This window comes from Psammomys obesus, unplaced genomic scaffold, assembly GCF_907164565.1.
Source record: "Psammomys obesus unplaced genomic scaffold, mPsaObe1.curated_primary_1811, whole genome shotgun sequence".
In the NCBI taxonomy this organism is placed as follows: Eukaryota; Metazoa; Chordata; class Mammalia; order Rodentia; family Muridae; genus Psammomys; species Psammomys obesus.
Window position 1 is genome coordinate 4,119,242 of NW_026590701.1, and position 18,909 is coordinate 4,138,150.

General features: G+C 39.5%; 1 protein-coding gene across 1 annotated transcript in view; it reads left to right on the forward strand.

Annotated features, from left to right (window-relative positions):
• Positions 1-18,909, forward strand: part of Prkd1 (protein kinase D1) — a gene marked incomplete at its 5' end in the record, with an annotated part of 352,974 nt that overhangs the window by 279,663 nt on the left and 54,402 nt on the right. The window contains 4 exons of the mRNA XM_055608587.1: positions 15,037-15,247; positions 15,421-15,498; positions 16,668-16,872; positions 18,260-18,383. Of these exons, the coding sequence (XP_055464562.1) occupies positions 15,037-15,247; positions 15,421-15,498; positions 16,668-16,872; positions 18,260-18,383 (618 nt within the window). The remainder of the gene's footprint in view (positions 1-15,036; positions 15,248-15,420; positions 15,499-16,667; positions 16,873-18,259; positions 18,384-18,909) is intronic.

The window sequence follows — 18,909 nt, forward strand, 5'->3', positions numbered from 1 at the left end:
CCCACAGTGGGTGTGTGGGTGGGAGGGATCCAGTATCTGACTGCTAGAGTAGAGGGACCCTGGATCTGGGGCTCTGTAAGCACTCACATGAAGGTGTACTTACTCGCTGGCAGGCCTAATCAGAAAGCACAGGGGTTCTCCCTGTTCTCTACTCGCAGATTTGGGCCTCCAGAGACAAATGAGTGTATAGATCAGTCAGCTCAGTGGTGTCCCCCTTTTGGCCGCTGGGCAGGGAGATCCGTGCTTGGGGTAGTAGGCTCTGCTGTCTCCGTCTCCAAGCATGGCTGCCCTGCTGCAGGCACAGACCTGTGAGGCCTGTACCCTGCAGCCTCTGCCATCTCAGTCACTGAGCATGGAGGCTCCTTCTTAGGCTGGCCGCTGCCCGCTGTGGTTGCATACCTGGGATGCCCACCTCTGTTGTCTTAGTCATGGCGAGTGGAGGCTAGTGCTTGGGGCAGTGTCCACTGAAGGCCACCTCTGCAGAGCAGGGGCAAGGGGAAGTGCAGGGGGTTGAATGTTTGCTGCTCTCAGTCCTGGGAGACATCCACTGGTGATGGATCCTGACTATCACAGCTCAAGGGTTGTCCCCTCTTACCCAGGGAGCCTCAAGGTTGATGTTCTGGCTTCAGCTGCCCCTCCACTCACCAATTTCAGAGTTTCAGATCCTGTGCCCCTCAGGTATGGTACAAGCTGGTTGCTGCCATCTTGGACTCCCCTCATTTCTTATTCTTATCATTTTACAGTTTATTCATTTTGTATCCCAGTTGTAGCCCCCTCATGGTCCCATTCTCCCACCCCCTTCTTTCCCTATTTCTCTCCTCTAGTCCACTGATAGTGGAAGTCCTCCTCCCCTACTGTTTGACCCTAGCCTATCAGGTCCCATTAAGACACATACGCATTTTTTAAAAAGAAAATAAATTCAAAAGCTATATACAAGAAGGGGGAAGGAAAGGAGAAAGGAAAGAAAAAGGAATAGAGGGAGGGAGGCAAGAAGGGAGGGAGGGAAGCATTTGAGCAGAGCCCTTCCCTGTTGCACCGGTATTCTCTTCTCCAGTTTGCTGCAGTCTTCAACATTCCCAATTGCATCTCTGCCTTGAAGGCCCTACTTTATTCCTAACTGCCTATAGTATTTCATCTTGCTATGTTCCTTTTCCAGAGCAGAGGCCTGCACAAAGTAGATGTAGAGGGAACAAACAAGAAGTTTACAGGGTAGTTGAGGCTGAAAACAGTGGCCCCTGTCTTCTTTAGAAACCTGAAAGTGTTAAGATTTACTTGCAAAAATCATATTCAGGAGAACGTTTTTCTGAAACTTTATATTTTTATGGTATCCATTTGGTCAGTGAATTGTCCTTTCCCTCATTTAAATGGTTGCATTACATGACCAGTGTTGTGCTTGAGAGATGGCTCAGCAGTTAAGAGCATATGTTGCTCTTCCAGAGGACCTGGGTTCAGGTCCCAGCACCCACATAGAGGCTCACAGCCATCCAAACCCCAGTGCCAGAAGATCGTGTGCCCTCTTCTGGCCTGTGTGTATACTGTTTACATTTGGTGCACAGATAATACATGTAGGCAAAATGCCCATAAACATAAAATAAAAATTAATAAAGTATCAATATTAAATTTTTAATTGCTAATGTCACATTCCTTTGAGACTTGGCATAGATACAAGTTATGTTTCTGCATTTCAAAAATGAATATGTTAAAGTTACATTTTGTGTAACATTAAATAAGATATTAAAGTCTGTATTTAAGTATCTCTTAAATTTTTTTACTTATTGTTCTCATACACACACTTTCTGAAAACATTTTTAGTCTTTACAAAAACATGCGTGTTGTTTACCTGTTACCTATAGCTTTTCATTATTTTTTTTTCATACAGTATATCCTGATTGCAGTTTCTTGTCCCAAAACTCCTCAAAGGTACACCCCATCTCCCCACCCATCCAACTCCATTCATTCTTTCTCTGTCTCTTTAGGGAGCAAACAGGCAAATAATAACACAAGCAAACAAACTAGAATTTACAAGAAGCATGATAAACACATGCACACATGGAGACACATACATACATGATTTTGGTTGTGCTCATTTTTTTTTAACAGTTGAGAAATATTCCGTTGAGTAAATGTGCCACATTTTCATTATTCATTCATCTGTTGGTAGTCATCTAGGCTGTTTCTAAATTCTGGCTATTTTCAACAAAGCAGAAATATACATAGATGAACAAGTGTCTCTGTAGTAGAACATACTGTGGGGTATGTGTCCAACACTGGTGTGGTTGGATCTTGAGTAGATCTATTCCCAGATTCCTAAGGAGCCATCACACCGATTACCATGGTAGCTTGGGACAGGCTTACTTTCCACCAGCAATAAGTGAGTGCTTACCCTTAGACCTTGGCCCATTTGAGCTGTCACTTGTTTTATTAATTCTAGCCATTCTGACTGGTGCAAGGTAAAATCTCACGGTAGATATGATTTATAATTGCCTGATTACTAGGGATATTGAACATTTATTTAAGTGTTTCTCAGTCATTTGTGATTCATCTTTTTAAAATTCTGATTATCTCTGTACCCCATTTTTTAATTCAGCTATTTATTCTGATATCCAGTTTTTCTAGTTTTTTTATATTTTAGGTATTAGTGCCATTTCTTCTTTACAGTAATAGGAGGCAGATATAAATAAGAGTCTTCCCTCTCTTTGGGATGGATCCATAAGGAAATTTCTACATTATATGGTATTATCAATTTTTCCATTTCTCTTTTACTTGAAAGTTTTCTTCAAATTCTAGTCACAAGTGGCTATTTGGACTGAATATTATTTAATAAGTAGTTTTGAGTGTTTTAGAACTTTGTTTGAGCCACATTTTTCTGTAAAATATAACTCTCAGAGAGCCTTGTATTTGATATTTACATGATAAGCAAGAATCAAGACACAAGGAAATTGTAACTTTTCCACTTTGCTTTCTAGATAGATGAAGTAATGAAGATTTCATTTCAAAGTGAATATGCTGTGTTGGGAAAATGTTTGAATCCTGTTAAATATTTAAAGACAAACTAGCACTGAGAGTCCCATGATGTTATCAAAGCATTACTTACTGGGATGGGGCCAACCTTCTGAGATATTAGTGCAGAGTATCAAGTTAAAAGCAGGTTAGATTGTCTTTCTATGTAGTCCTCTGATGCAGGGGCTTCTATAGTGGGTGTCATTTCTTGCAAAGCAATGTTAGTGAGAATTTTATTTCAAAAATCTGAACTTCTTTAAAAAAAACATCTTTATAATATGCAACCATTTAGTCCTTATTTCTGGATTTAAAATTAAGTTTTTATCATTGTTCCGTTCTGATATTCTGATATTCTTTGTTCTGATATGATAGACTGAGAATGGAATAGCCCTTTGTGTAAGTCATTTCATTGTCTAGTTTGCCAAATAAAATAATTGGGTGCATCTACCCCAAACCTTATTGTATAATTAAAAAAAAAAATTGATCCTGATATAAATTTGACACCTGAAATTTCATTCATAAGACTAAGAACTAAAAATGTAAAATTTAAAAGTGTGTTCTTATGCATGTGTGTCTGGTAATTATAGAGAAGGTAATTTAAATCAGTTCTTTGAAGTTTGAGCAAGTTTTTGCTCTGAAAATACTAATGAAACAAAATTTAAAAAAAAAAAAAAACACAGCTGTTATGTTCCCAGAGCCTTTTAGCATTTCTGTTTCATGAAAAAAAAAATATAGTGCAGGTTGTTGCGGCTCACCAAATCCATGAAGCCAGACTAGGCCTTCAGCAACAGTGGATATCCACCAGCTTACTAAACTTTTTTTTTTTTTTACTTTTTTCATTAATTAATTTATTTACTTTACATCCCAATTGCAGCATCCCCTAACTCCTCTCCTTCCAGTCCTTCCTTCCCACCTCCCTTCCCTCCATTCTCCCCCTCTTTCTCCTCAGAGAAAGGGAGTCCTCCCAAGGGTATCAACTGCCTTGGTATATCAAGATGTAGCAGATTTTCTACAGTTGAGGTTAGACAAGACAGTCCAGTTAGGGGAAAGGGATCCAAAGGCAGGCAACAGAGTCAGAGACTGACTCTGCTTCTGTTCTTAGGGGTCTCAAATGAAGACCAAGCTGCACATCTGTTATAGATCTAGCTGTGTCCTATGAATGCTCTTTGGATGGTGGTTTAATCTCTGTGAGTCCCTAAGGACCCAGGTTAGTTGATCCTGTAGGTTTTCTTGTGGTGCTCCTGACCTCTCTGGCTCTTTTATGCCTTCGTCTCCTTTTTCCACAAGACTCCCTGAGCTCTTCCCAATGTTTGTCTGTGGGTCTCTGCATCTGTTTCCATCAGATGCTAGGTGAAGCCACTCAGAAGACAGTTATGCTAGGTCGCGGCTGGATGTTCCTGGTGCCAGCAGGCCTCTGAGAATCAGTATATACTTTTAATATGACAATATAGTTTGACAGCTTTCATTATTAGTATATTTTGTCATTCCTTATTAATTTTCTGAAAGCATGGTAGTCACTTACGTGATAAATATGCCTATATATTGTATTAATTGATATGTACCCTGCATAGTACCTTACACACTTATACATATGCAGTGACCTCATCAAAATTGTCTTTGGCCATTGCATCTAAATAGCATTCAAAGTTTCGTTACATCAAGAATCTAACCAAATGCATTTGGTTACATGAGATTTTTCTACCTATGAGAATATTTCTTTTTTTTTTAATTTTATTTTTTTCTTATCAGTTACATTTTATTAAATCTGTATCCCAGCCGTGTCCCGATCCCTCATTCCCTCCCAGGCCCTCCCTCCCTCCCTCATCTCCACCATGCCCCTTGCCAAGTCCACTAATAGGGGGGACCTCCTCCCCATTCATCTGATCCTGTTTTATCAGGTATCTTCAGGACTGGCTGAAAAGCCCTCCTCTCTGGCCTAACAGGACTGCTCCTCCCTTGGGGGGTGGGGAGGCCAAAGAGCCAGTCATTGAGTTCCTGTTAGAAATAGTCCTTGTTCCCCTCACTATGGGAAACCAATTGGTTACTGAGCTACCACAGGCTACATTTGAGCAGAGGTTCTAGGTTACATTCATACATGGTCCTTGGTTGCATGTCAGTCTCAGAAAAGACCCTGTGCCCAGATATATTTGGTCCTTGTGGAGCTCCTATCCTTTCCCCATCAGACTAACTCCCCTTCTTTCTTATGATTCCCTGTACTCTGCCAAAGGTTTGGTCATGAGTCTTTGCTTTGAAAACACTGCTAGTTAGAGTCTTTCAAATCTTAATAAACTTAAAGGAAAAAAAGAAAAAAAAAACCAACCTTTTCTGCAGTTACTTGGTATGGAAGATTTTGCTCTATCCAACAGTTATCTTTAGGAAAAAAATGTAATATAGGACTCTAGAGTGCTGAAACATATTGAATCCACTACAATTAAATGTGTGAATGATAAAAAAATAATGAAGTAAGTTAAGGAAGAAAAAAGATGATATTTTGCATCTAACACATTAGAATCTAACACATTAGATGCAAAATAGTTACCAGGCTTTCAGGTACCAGCTTTATATTGAAGTTACCTCAAGTAGCTTGAAACACACAGATTTCTAAAATTTTGAAGATGTTCAGTTTTTCCTTTATTTGTTTGTTTTTGTTAAAACAGAATTTTATCAGATAGCCTGAGCCTAGAATTTGGCAATCCTCTTGCAGCCATGAGCAACTGTACCTTGTTTAAAGTTTTAATTTCAGGGTTCTGTTGTCATCATCATGGATGTTTTTAACAGGAATTACAGGCAAGTACATCTCTGACAGGAATCCAGAGATACTGTTTCTTGGACAATTGTGTGATCCTAGAAGTGTGTGTGCCTTGGTTCCATGAGCTCCTGAGTTTTATCTTTTGTTGTTACGCAGTTTCCATTAGTTAAGCCTTTGCTCTACAATTGAAGAATGGATGAAGGCCGTATGAGCACGTAGGACAGCAGCAGGTAGTGACACTCCAAACAGAATGCAGGACTGTCATCTGGCCTTCACCCAGGTTTTCTGTTCTCTTTTGTCTAAGGTACCAGTCATCTGATAAAATGAAAGTTCGGACTCTTTCTGCCATCATTGTATCAATTTCTACATAAAGTACCGCGCATATGTACCCTGTTTCAAGACTGTGAAACTTGCTTCTTCATTTAAAAGTATAGATCATAGTGGGTATTTTCAATTAGATCTGAGGCTTTAAAAGATAATTGTAGATATATCTAGTTGAGATGCCACTTGATTTTAAATTTTCAGATGCCATGTCTGTCCAGAGGGCCCGCGTTCCTACAGCTGTTAGAGGCAGTTTCTGACTGTAAACTCGGTGGCCTGACCATCCCTGCTCTGTTGTGCCATGTAGCCTGTGAACCTCATCACTGTCTGCTTAAATACAGAACATTTTGGGGCCAGGGTAGCAACCAGTCCCTTTCCCTAAATTAACAGTATTTTATTCAAATGTCTCTGGAGAATCTGTTTTCAAGGCAATGAGTTAAGTGACTTCTCAAGAAGAGTTCAGGCTCTTGAAGTTTATGAGAAGAGAGTCAGTGTGGACAAAATGAGAACAACTGTCTGTCTGACTCCTTCTTTCATGTGCTCCAGGAGTCAGTCTTGTGTCAAAACATATCTCAGCTCAGAAATCTAAAATTCAGGATAAGAAACAAAGTGCTTATAGTGCTAAGGAGGTAGGACATTAGCTAATCTTCTGTTCTTAAACTCTCCAACCATGGAAAAATACCACTTCATTGAATTGGAGTCTTGAAACTGCCTCAGTGACCATAGTCACTAAACACACTGAACAGGACCCTAACCCCAAAGAAGTAGTTATTCTTCAGTAGCATTGAAGAATTGGTTTAATATATTTGTAATTCTTGTTTTATAAGCTGTTGGCCTATCTTTATTATCTCCTTCTAAGTCTGTGTAAAATTTTTCCAGAGTAGTTAACCTTTATAGTTTTATTTTTCTTATTTTTGTGTAAAAATTTTCATACAATATGTTTCTATAGCATTCTTTGTATCAGACCCTGGGATGTTTCAGTTTTTACTTTTTGGTTGGGAGATTTGTAATGACCGTCTTATAAGACTGCTTACATTCTCTATTCCATCTTGATTTAACTTTGTTAAGCTGTATATACCAAGAAATTTATGCATCTCTTTTAGGTTTTCCAGGTCAGTGGAATATGGATGTTTAAAATATGTCCTCATAATTTTCTCATGTCTCCCTTTTTACCTCTAATTCTATTAGTATAGTTTTCTCTCAGTTTTTATTTTTTCTGTCTATTCTTTTAGGGTATTGTTCTTGTTTTCTAGAAGTTTCAGGTGTGTTGTGAAGTTACTAATATGAGATTTTTTATTATTTTTTTAAGTTACAAAATAAAATTATTTTACTTTATTTTTTAAGCATTGAGTACTCTAAGGATATCTCTTAGAACTGCTTTCATTTTGTCATACAGATTTGGGCATGTGTATTTTTTTAATTAAATTTTTAATTTTTATATTAATTACAGTTTATTCACTTCGTATCCCAGCTATAGCCCCTTCCCTCATTCCCTTGCAACCCCCCTCTCCCCCCTCATCTCTTCCCATGCCCCTCTCCAGGTCCACTCTGACCCTAGCCTATCAGGTCTCATCAGGACTGGCTGCATTGTCCTCCTCTGTGGCCTGGCAACGGTGCTCCAAACCCCTTCCCCACACTGAGGGGGCATGTGTTTTTATTTTTACTCAGTTTTGACAGGTTTTTTCATTTCCTTGATTTCTGTCTTGATGCAATTTGCATTCAGTAGTGAGTTTTCTCGCTTCCTGTTGTATGTATTGTTGCTATACAGCTTTACCCTGTTATAATCACATAAAATTCAGGGTGTTATTTCATGTGTGTGTATACATTTGTCTGTGTGTGTTTGTGTAGATGTCTGGTGTTAAATACATTTGACTTGTGACATTATTTAATTCCATTGTTTCTATGTTTAATTTTTGTCAAGATGACCTATCTATTGGTCACAGTTGGGTAGTGAAGTCATCCACTATCACTGTGTGATTATCACTACTTTCTTTTTTATGTTTTTTTTAATTTTTTAATGTTAGTTACAGTTTATTAATTTTGTATTTCAGCTGTATCCCGCTCCCTCATTCCCTCCCAATCCCACCCTCCTTCCCTAATCCCCTCCCCGGCTCCTTTCCAAGTCCAATTATAGGGGAGTTATCAATAATTTTATGAACTTGAGTGATCTTTTGTTTGGTGCATAAATGCTTGGAAACATAATGTTCTCTAGGTATGTTTTCTTTTAAATGAGTATATAGTGCCATTTCCTGTCTCTGATTAGTTTTGTATTAAAGGTTTTTTATCAGATATTAAAATAACTATGCCTGCTTACTTCTTGGATCAAATTGTTGCTTCTATCTTTTTTACCCAGAAATGATTACCATACTTTATGGTAAGGTGTGTTTCTTGGATGCAGCAGAAAGTTGAATTCTGGTCTGTAATTCAGTCTGTTCGTCTGTTTTTGTATTGGAGGAATTGAGGCTATTTGTATGGAGAGGTATAGATGAGAAGTTTTTATTGAGTCCTGTCACTTTGTTTTGTTGTGGGAGGCCCCAGCCTGCTTTGACTAACTGCTCTGGGGTTATTTATTCCTTGTGTCCTCATGGTGCAGTTACCCTTCTCTTCAGGCTGAAGTTTTCTTTGTAGTTCCATCAGTGGAGCTGGAACTGTGGACAGAAATTGTTCCATTCGTTTTTATCATTAAATGTTTTTTTTTCTAGCTTTATCAATCATGATTGATAGGTTTACTGGTTCCAGTAGTCATCTATGTTCTCTTTGCGTTTGTACTAGGTTTGTCCAGGATCTTTCTGGGTTTCAGTCTCCACTGACAATCCAGGCATTCTTTTAATGGGCCTGCATTTATAGGTGACTTGGTGATTCCCCCTTGTGGCTTTAATATCCTTTGTTTGTTCAGTACATTTAGTGGTTTGGTTATTGGTTATTGTGGGGATTTTCTTTTCTTGTCTTCTCTATTGTTGTTCTCTGTGTCTATTATACCTCGATGGAAGTTTCGTTCTTTAAATTGGAGAAATTTTCCTCTGTGATTTTGTTAAAAGTTTTTTTTTTGTTGTTGTTGCTTGGTTTTGTTTTTATTTTGTTTTTTGTTTGTTTCTCTGTGTACCTTTGTCTGTCCTAGACTAACCTTGTAGACCAGGCTGGCCTTGAATTCAGTGATCCACCTGCCTCAACCTCTAAGTGCTGGGATTAAAGGTGTATCCCAACTACTTTTTAAAAATATTTTCTGTGCCTTTGACTTGTGTTTCTTTTGTATCTTTATTATCATTTTGAGATTTGTTCTTTTTGTAGTGTCCCATTTTTTTCTGGATGTTTTATGCCTGTGTGTTTTGGGAGGTGTTTTTGTGTTTAATATTTTTTGACCGAGCTATCATTTCTCCTACCTTGTCCTCAAGATCTAAAATTGTTTCTTCTGTCTCCTATAATCTGTTGATGAGCCCTATCTTGGAGGTTTTAATTTGATATCTTGAGTTTCTCATTTCCAGTTTTATTTCGGTTTTTGTTCTCTACTTTCATGCCTTGAATTGTTCCTATTGTTTTATTTCAACTCTTTGTGTTTTCACAGTCTCCATCATTTATTCATATCCTCTTTAAAATCCTTGAATATATTCTTAATTACTATTTTGAAGTTCTTGTCTTGTGTCTCAGCCAAATTGCTTTTCTCAAGCCTCAAACAGTGGGGTTGCTGGCTTCTGGATGTAGCACATTGTCTTGTTTGCTCATGTGGGTGATTGTACTAGAATCTAAGGGTCTGGAGCTAAGATGGTTGAGTGTGTGTGTGTGTGTGTGTGTGTGTGTGTGTGTGTGTGTGTAAATATCCTGCTTTCTTCTTTGTTGTTGTTGCCCACTCTGAGTCCTAACCAAGTGTGGTGGCTATTAGGTTTCTAAGTCTCAGCCAAGTGTGGTAGATGTGTGGTTTCTAGCAGAGAGCTGCTGTGCATGAGAATGCTCACAGAGTAGAGGAGATGGGCTGAAAAAAGACTGAATGGGCACCAGAAGGAGCTGCTGGGCTCCTGGGTTTGCATCATGAGACTGTGTCCAGAGGGGATTAGGGTACTTGAGTGCCGGAGCCCACAGCATTGTGGAACGGTTCTTGAGTCGGGAGTGAGGATTAAAATTAATAAACTAACACACAACATATGGGACCTTTCCGAGAGGCTCTAGTGGAGACTAGACTCCACCAGCCCCCTGGCTTTTTTTCAGACTGCTTTTAAGCCAGAGTAAAAGCAGCTCAGCACAATGGATTAAATTCACAAGGAAGTGAAACAAGAGGTGTGATTTTTGACAAGCTCTCCCACCTGCTGTCACAAACAAAAGGAAATGGACTTGGAAATTCTTCCCTGACTTCAGTGAAGGCCTGGTAAAACCAATCTTTCTGCTGAGATTTAAATATCAAAGCAGCTGCTAGAACAGGTCTCCCTTTTTAATTTTTTTAAAATTTGACCATAACTTAAGAGCCATGGAGCAGAAGATTGTGCCTGTCTTAGGTTGTTTCTTGTAAGATATATTCTTGCCTGTCATTGGTACATGAATTCCTTCATTCATGCCCCATCTTGGGTTGAATATATCCCAAAGAAACATTAACTGTCATTAACTACCAACCTCTGCTAGGGTAGACACTGGGGTTTAATCTTATGCCCATCAGCTCAGCTTTAACATTCTAAAAGGCCTTCGGGCAGGTTTTAATTGTCATTGATAGGAGCACATCTCCTATCACAAGCCAAGTCCAAAATAACACTCCATAAAAGTGACTTAACAATGACTCCTTGTGTAAATAACAAGTCTGAGAAACATTAACAGGAACCATAGTAAAAGGCTGTGGAACAATCAGAAACATTTGAAAGCTTACAAATACAGTTTGTTAGTTTACATTTATGGCAAGACACTTTAGAATTTGAATCTTGTTAACATTTCCAAACAACAAAGCAAAACTGTACATAGGCAGTTACAGGACCTGCCAAGAGTTTCTGAAGCAGCTTGTTTGGTCTGCTGAAAACCAGAGTCAGTCCAAAGTTTCATAGTCAGTCCTCTTTTTTATCTTTCCTGATTTTGTTGAGAATTGTCCTCATTAACAGAACAATCAAGTCCAGTCCATTGTATAAGAGGTTTCTCTGCATGACATCTTCTCCCAGGAGTAGAATGTATCAGGCGGGTCAGTAGCTTAAGTCCAATGCAGCTTTTCAATTTCAGTCATGACAGAATTCACGATTGTCTGCAGCTGGAACATCCTGCTTCTGGGGAACAACTCCTGCAAATCACACCAGCCTTTCTGAGATCCACCTGGCTTTTTCTGCATCCTGTGAAAAAACACAAACATACCATCTTCCCCATATTAATACGGGGTCAAGGCTCTGCCATATTCCAGTAATCAGATCTTTCCATTTTACTTGGGCATAATTATCTTTGGTATTAGGATGCCATAATCAATCAGCCGCAGAACGGCCTTGTATATCCACATTCAAAAATTTTTTAAATAAAGAGAAGATGATTAATATATGGGGATATGACTCCCCCTTTTTTATTTTTTGCAGTTGGTTTTTAAGAGATCCATGGGCAGGCTCCATAAATTTTTAGCCTAAGGATTGTATGGCATACCTGTTTTATGATTTTTAGAAATGTTGAGAAGCTTGACTAATATATGTCGTACCGTTATTAGTCTTTATAATGGAAGAAATACCATTGTAGCAAAACATTTTAGTTTTTAAAATTTTGGGATATGAGTAATGTTCATTTGTTGTTTAGAATGGTTTTTATCCCTAGGTTTTAAGTAAGTTAACTTTATGCTACAGATTTTAAACATAGCCAGTGACCAATAATCTTGGTTATCCAAGACCTACTGAATATGGTAAACTTATACCTTCAAGACAGACAAAACATCTTTTTATTTGTTGAATACAATTTTTTTTATGACCATTGAAGTTTTGTAGCAGAATTAGCCATTAGTTTTTTTACTGGAAAAACTGAGAAGCTGCCTCTTAAATAGTTTTTCCTTGTAGGGTTGCAGCTATAGCTACTCCTTGAGTATAAGATGGCCCAATGTCAAAACATAACCTAATATAATCAGAAATATCTCCTTTCTTTCTAAAGGGTATCAAAGTTGCTTGGCAGGAAATGTTAGCATTCTCATAACCCAATTGTTTTACCAGTAATAATCCAGAATTTTTATCACTTATAAGTCTGTTTGCTGCTTGCATTAATCTTGCCACAAAATCTTGAAACAACTCATCAGGTCCCTGACAGATTTTAGACAAATCCTCCACCTGTCTACCTGCTTGTAGAAGTTTATTCCAAGCCCTTTGGGCAGCAGCATTTACCTGAGCATAAACAGCCACATCAAAATCCAATTGTTGTTTGTCCTATTTTACTGTAGATTTCTTCTCTAGCTAGCATGTATAAGTTATAGGAATTCCCTGAGCTCGATTAAGTTCAGCTGTAACTTGACAATGCTCTGCAAATTCTGACTTCCATAATAAATGATCTCCTCCTGATAAGCACACTCTTGTTAATTGTTTCCAGTCCCCTGGGAAAAGGGCCTCAGTAGACAAAGACTCCAACAGAGCTTGAGTGAAAGGCACTGTAAGACCATATTGAGAGCATGCAGCTTTAATTCTTTTAATTGTTTAAAAGGTATAGGAGCATGGACTCTCGCCATATTACCTTGTCCATCGGGCTGCTCTAGAACTGGAAAACCATAAAACTCGGTTATATCTTCTCCATTCTGCCTAGCTTCTTGTAAAGAAGCTTGTAAGGGAGATATAGTTGCCCGTACAGTGGACAAAGGAAAAGGTCCCCTTGTCTTTTGGGCCACAACTACTATAGCAGTCCCAGGAGGAGGGCCCAAGCCTGCAACCAATGATGGAGTTGGAGTGGGGGATTGAGCCTCATTTTCTCTAGTAGTTAATTCTCCATTTTTTTTTGTTTATTTCCTCTAAGCCCCATTCCAATCTTTTAATTTCTTTTATCCAAGGCGTATACTTTTTAACATGCATAGCCTGAATCGGAGGGTATGTCTCAGAATAATATTGATCTGGTTCTTCCTCCAACTCTGCAACCTCATCAGGATGTAAGTCTTCCTCAAAGTCTCCTTCTGACAAGAAATTACTGTCATCAGGAGGAAAATACAACTCCTCTGGAGGAGCTGATGGTCTAATATCATTTTGTCTTGAAGCCTGCCATCTTTCTAACCTCCTTCTCTCTGAGCCTGACAGTTTAACTTTCTCAGTTTCCTGCCGCATATACAGACTATCTTTAATTAAGTTCCATACAAAAAAACATTAGGCTACTGCCTTGTCCCATTTTTATTTTCGGATTTACTCACCGCGCCTTTTTGATTTAATGATTTGAGCTCGCCAACACCCCTGGGGTCCTTCACTGATTCCCTGTATCTCAGGTTACACTTCCGGGCGCCAGTCTGGAAATTGTTCCCTGACTTCAGTGAAGGCCTGGTAAAATCGGTCTTTCCGCTGAGATTTAAATATCAATGCAGCTGCTACAACAGCGGCGCCCAAGGCTTGGGAGAAGGGGCTTAGGCTTAGCAGCTCCAGCAGAACCAAGGGTAAGTCTGGTAAGAGTGTAATCAGAAGGCAGGAGAGATGGTGGAAGTCCAACTGAGTTCCAGCTGAGGGTAGCCACCTTGAGTCCTTGACGGAGAGAGTCTATGGGTCGGTGGGGTCTTTGGACTAAAGAGGCTAGAAGGAAAGGCCCTTTCCAGGCTACCAGGAAGAGTTTACTTCCTGTCATTGATGTCTAATTATGGATGTAACTGTGGACATGATATTCTAAGCAGAAACCTCAGCTCATATTTCATTCATTTTGCTACAGCTGGCATGTCTGTACATTCATTGAGAAATAAGCAGCATTGGATTTTGGTTAGCCAGAGACTAAAATGGATGAGGTTTTATGCAAGTGAGTTTAATTTTTAACTTGTCAGCAATTGTTCCAATTTTGAAATTAACCTGGTTAGATAAAAAAGATAGGGTTTTCACAGCAAATAAGTACTGTATTTTAGCTCCAGTCTTTGATAGTATTCAATGTAAAAGAACGTAGTTAAAGTGTGTGAGCTTAGGTGTGTAAACTGCTCATAACTAGGACCGTCTTTTAAGGCACCTAATAGTTATTCATGTAGAGTAGAAGTTTAACTAATTAGACACACAATTACAATGGCCACTAAGGATAATTCTATTCATCTTTTATTCCAAATAAATCTATTATAATATTCCCAAGTACATGTTCGTGAAATTGTTCAAAGGTATTGAAGTTCATTTCAGTTAACGCAGTTTTAAAATCTACATTGGTTTATTAAATAGTCCCCAAATGATAGACAGTAAAGCACAGTGGTGTTATTATTACCCTAAATACCAGTATTTATATGCCTCATGAAGCCCATTTAGTTGCTATATTTCTTAATTCTAAGAAGGGTTATGTAACTTTAGCCTTTTACCTTTTTATATAATTGAGAAATTATTTAAAATCACATTAATTTTTTTCCCTCAAGGGAACCCAAAGAAACTGTAGGCGTCTTTCAGCTCAAGTACTGTGTGGAAACTGAATTTCCATCTCTCCCTCTCTGAGCTGATGACACTTCCATCCATGTGAATATGGTGATCTGGGAAATTCCTGTGGGAAGACAGAAGTGGGATCAAGGAACATTCGCTTTGTTTTCTATGTTAAAAGTAATTAAGTTAACATTTTAAGGTGTGTGTGAGAGAGAGAAAAGAAATGATTTAAAAGTCCTAAAAATCAAGTTTATCTATTTTGGTCTCCGGTCTCTCTCTTTTCAGATTATACAGAGTAACTCAAATATGAAATGAGGGGGTAAACTGCATTAGTCAATAGAAATTTTTCAAATTGCCTCGTATCAATGAGCAAATCACTGAATCCAGTAGCAAAACAAAATGAAACTTTAAAATACAGTTAAATCAAGTTCGATCCTCTGACACCTTGTCGCCCGTCATGGTTTCCCAAAACAGCAAAAGTCTGTGTCAGAGTCATTCATTGGTCGCGAGAAGAGGTCGAATTCGCAGCCGTACATTGGACGGCCCATTCAGCTGGACAAGATGTTGATGTCTAAAGTGAAGGTGCCGCACACCTTCGTCATCCACTCCTACACGCGGCCCACGGTCTGTCAGCTCTGCAAGAAGCTCCTCAAGGGCCTCTTCCGGCAGGGCTTGCAGTGCAAAGGTGAGGATCGCTCAGCACCGGGCACTGGCCGCGGGCACTGGCCGCCAGGCACTGGCCGCTGGGCTCTCTAAGCCTAAAAGGCATCATTGCTCTTTTGGAGTTACTATATTTTTGTTTCACGTTGTTTTGTTTTTCTGATGAATTTCTGAATTCTGTTTTAAAATCATCATTAGATTGCAGATTCAACTGTCACAAGCGCTGTGCACCTAAAGTACCGAGCAACTGCTTGGGTGAAGTGGCCATCAATGGAGGTAAGGGACAGATTCATGGTCAAATATTTTTTCTGCATGACAGTCACAGAGATAGTGTGCTAGAGCCCTTCTGTCTGTGACTTAGGATCCAAGGCTACCTTTCTCCATTGACCGGGAACTGGTAATGTTTAATCTTCACGCCAATAGACTTCCAGAACCTCTAGTTACAGAATCCCAGGAAGATAGACAGATAGGTTATTGTGAAAAGCTAAAGGATGCATGATTGCATTTACTCACGAGGAAATAGACCTTGAGGGACGGGGGGGGGGGGGGGAGCAAGAGGGCACTCTCCATTCTTGTGCATTCAGATTTCCAGTGTACAGGTCCAAAGTTAACAAAATTGAAAATGAAAGCTGGGCGATTTTCCTGCTTTTTGGGGCTTGTGATATTCACTCTTTTTCAATCCCAGGGAATGTCAATTGAACTCTGTAAATAGAGCCCAGGGGAAATGGAGAAGTTTGTGATGTTGATGGTTTGAAGAATGCATTTTTCCCATGTAGTCAGAACAATGTGGTAAAATGGGAACTTCCCACACTTAGAGGCGCACAATCCTTGATTGATCTGTTTTTCTTATTTTAAAATGAGCACTTTGCATTTAGTGAGTAATTAAAAATTTCCCATTACCATCAACTGTACGTGAATAGGATTTAATAGTCAAATAACAAAGACTGTAGGTATTTAAAAGCTATAGCTTATATGAACAATTTAATATACTGGGATACATGATTTTAAAAAGTTAGCTGCGGTAGTGCTTACAGGTGACCCCTTTCATGTGAACCCAACACCAACAGTGTTTCTTTTCCCAGCATGCCTGTCCTATAAAATAGTTTCAGTTTTCTGGTCACTTGTGCCTGGACGAGGTCTCCAAGCTCTGTGCTCCTGAGCTTTATTTCTTTCTTCATTTTTAATGTTTTGTTTTGGGTTTTTTTTTTTTTTTTTTTTTTTTTTTTTTGCCTTGGAGACATGGAGAAAGCCTTGGGCTGTGAAATTATGTCTACTGTTTCATACATTCACATGCCACACATAAAGGTGAAAAAATGGAAAGATAAATTTTCTGCAGGATTCAGTTGCCGGGGAGGGCTTGTAATTAATTTGGTAGGATTGCCTTTCCCTTAAACACTAGTTCCAAGATTCCAGACTTAACTCTTTGGGTCCAAAACCTTGTGTAGAGTTGCTTAGCCCTGGGGCAGAATCTGATATCGTCATGGAAGAGGGAAGTGACGACAACGACAGTGAGCGGAACAGTGGACTCATGGACGACATGGAAGAGGCTCTGGTCCAGGATGCTGAGATGGCGGGGGCCGAGGGCCAGAGTGATGGTGTGGAGATGCAGGATCCAGATGCAGAGCAGGAGGACTCCAACAGAACCATCAGGTCAGAACCACCGTAGGACTCCAGCTCTTAGGTATTTTAGTCCGTATATGAAACAGAGTGTGCCTGACTTTGTTATGAAGAACTGTGTAGTGTGGAGGAAAGCCTGTGGAGACAGGAAGCTAGTGGCCCTGGAGAAGTGCCGTGTCAGTCCTAGTGTTATTTGTCTGTTGGGCCATTTCCCTTGTGTCTGAGGGATGCATGTCTTTGCTGTGGTCACTGTGAGGTCAATAGTTAATATTAGCTTAGAGTTCATTGTGAGGAAATGCAATAATCAGGGATTAACCTCAGTAGAAATCACTTACTTCAAAACTGTCCCCTATTATAAATATCACATTCGGTGATATGAAAGAACCTCATTGTTTCTTGGTAAAATGAAGAATCTCATTGTTCTTCATTTTATTTCAGAAATATGTGTAATTTTCTATCTATTATCTACATTTTTCATATTAGCCCTGGATGACCTTCATTTTTCATGTTAGCAGTCCACATGGCCACCAGGTCAAATGGAACTGCTGCCATCTTCCTGAATCTCACTGCAGCCATCGCCTGTGGCTGCCTCCACACTGCAATGTCTAAGTGGCAAATTCTGCAGAACCCAAGAGCTTCACCACCTGACCCCTTACAGACTTAAGTTTTCCATTCTAACTGACCTTGAAAACCATACCACCACGGGTTTTTTGTCCATTTTACAAATGGCAAATTTATTAACAGGTTAAAATTAACTCCGATCATGAAAGGATATATTGCATGTCTTCCATTTACTGCAGTAACTATTCTTTGATAGTGAGGAGTATTAGTCTTGTGACCTGGCTTCACATGTGAAGAACATGCATTTCTTTTGCACCTGAGGACTTGAGGAAGTAGATGGAAGAATGGAGGGGGCTGGGGGATTAGAATAATCCCAAGAATACTAGCTATGTAAAAGGCAACTCAACTGGGAAGTCAAGGTTCATTTTTGTTTTTAAGAAATCATTCAGATAGTTCATATGGAAATACAATATCTATAAATTTATTATTATGCCTGTTGCATATTATAAACTTCTCTCTGTGATTTTGCATGCTGTGTCTTTAAAACACTGAGAGTAAACACTGCTGTTTTCCTAAAAATGTGAATGCCATCTGGAGCAATGTGAAAGGAGGGGGGGTAGTCTTTCTCTGCCTAGGGAGTCTTAAAGGGATCATCTGAAGTACCTGTCACTCTTCTGAGAAACTCACTTTCTGAACCATCAGCCTCTGACAGAACATTTCACTGAAAATGAGATGTGGGTTTTTCTTTTCTTTTCTTTTCCTTTTTTATTTCTGTTTTGAAATAGTTTAAATGAGCTTTTGTTGTGGAGAGATCTGAATGTGAGAATATTTCTGTGCTAACATATTTTGACTTCTCAAGCCCTTCCACGAGCAACAACATCCCGCTCATGCGGGTGGTGCAGTCTGTCAAGCACACCAAGAGGAGGAGCAGCACGGTGATGAAGGAAGGATGGATGGTGCACTACACCAGCCAGGACACTCTGGTAAGGAGGCGGACGTGCTCCCCAGGATGCTGGTGCTCAGAGGACTGTGGGATATGTGAGTTCTTGGGAGTAGAGCTCCCAGCAGAGGCGGAGGGACAGCAGAGCACACACTGTCTGGATGTTTGCTGTAGGTGAATAAGTAATGGGGTCAGAATAAAACTGTACGAAGCAGTTCCAGCAAAGGAACTGCTTTGCTGGAAAATACCTGCCTGCGACCGGAATGTCTCCCTGTCATTTCTAGGGCAGCCATGAAAGCAGTGCTGTGTTTTTCAGTATGGCCGTCTGTGGCCTAGAGCTTTAAAAGAAACTGCCTTTTTGGGAACAGAGAGGTAACTCTGACAGATGTCGTATAGTCTCAAGACCTAAATTCTTTGCTTAAGAATTTAGCTACACAGGTGTGGGACAATCCTATAGTGCATTTTGCTTCTTATCATCAAATGCTAAATAAGGAAGTTGTGCATTTTGGTGAGAGAGTACATCCTTGAGCCTTGGTTCAGAGTTTTAACTAGCTGACATTTGCTGAGAG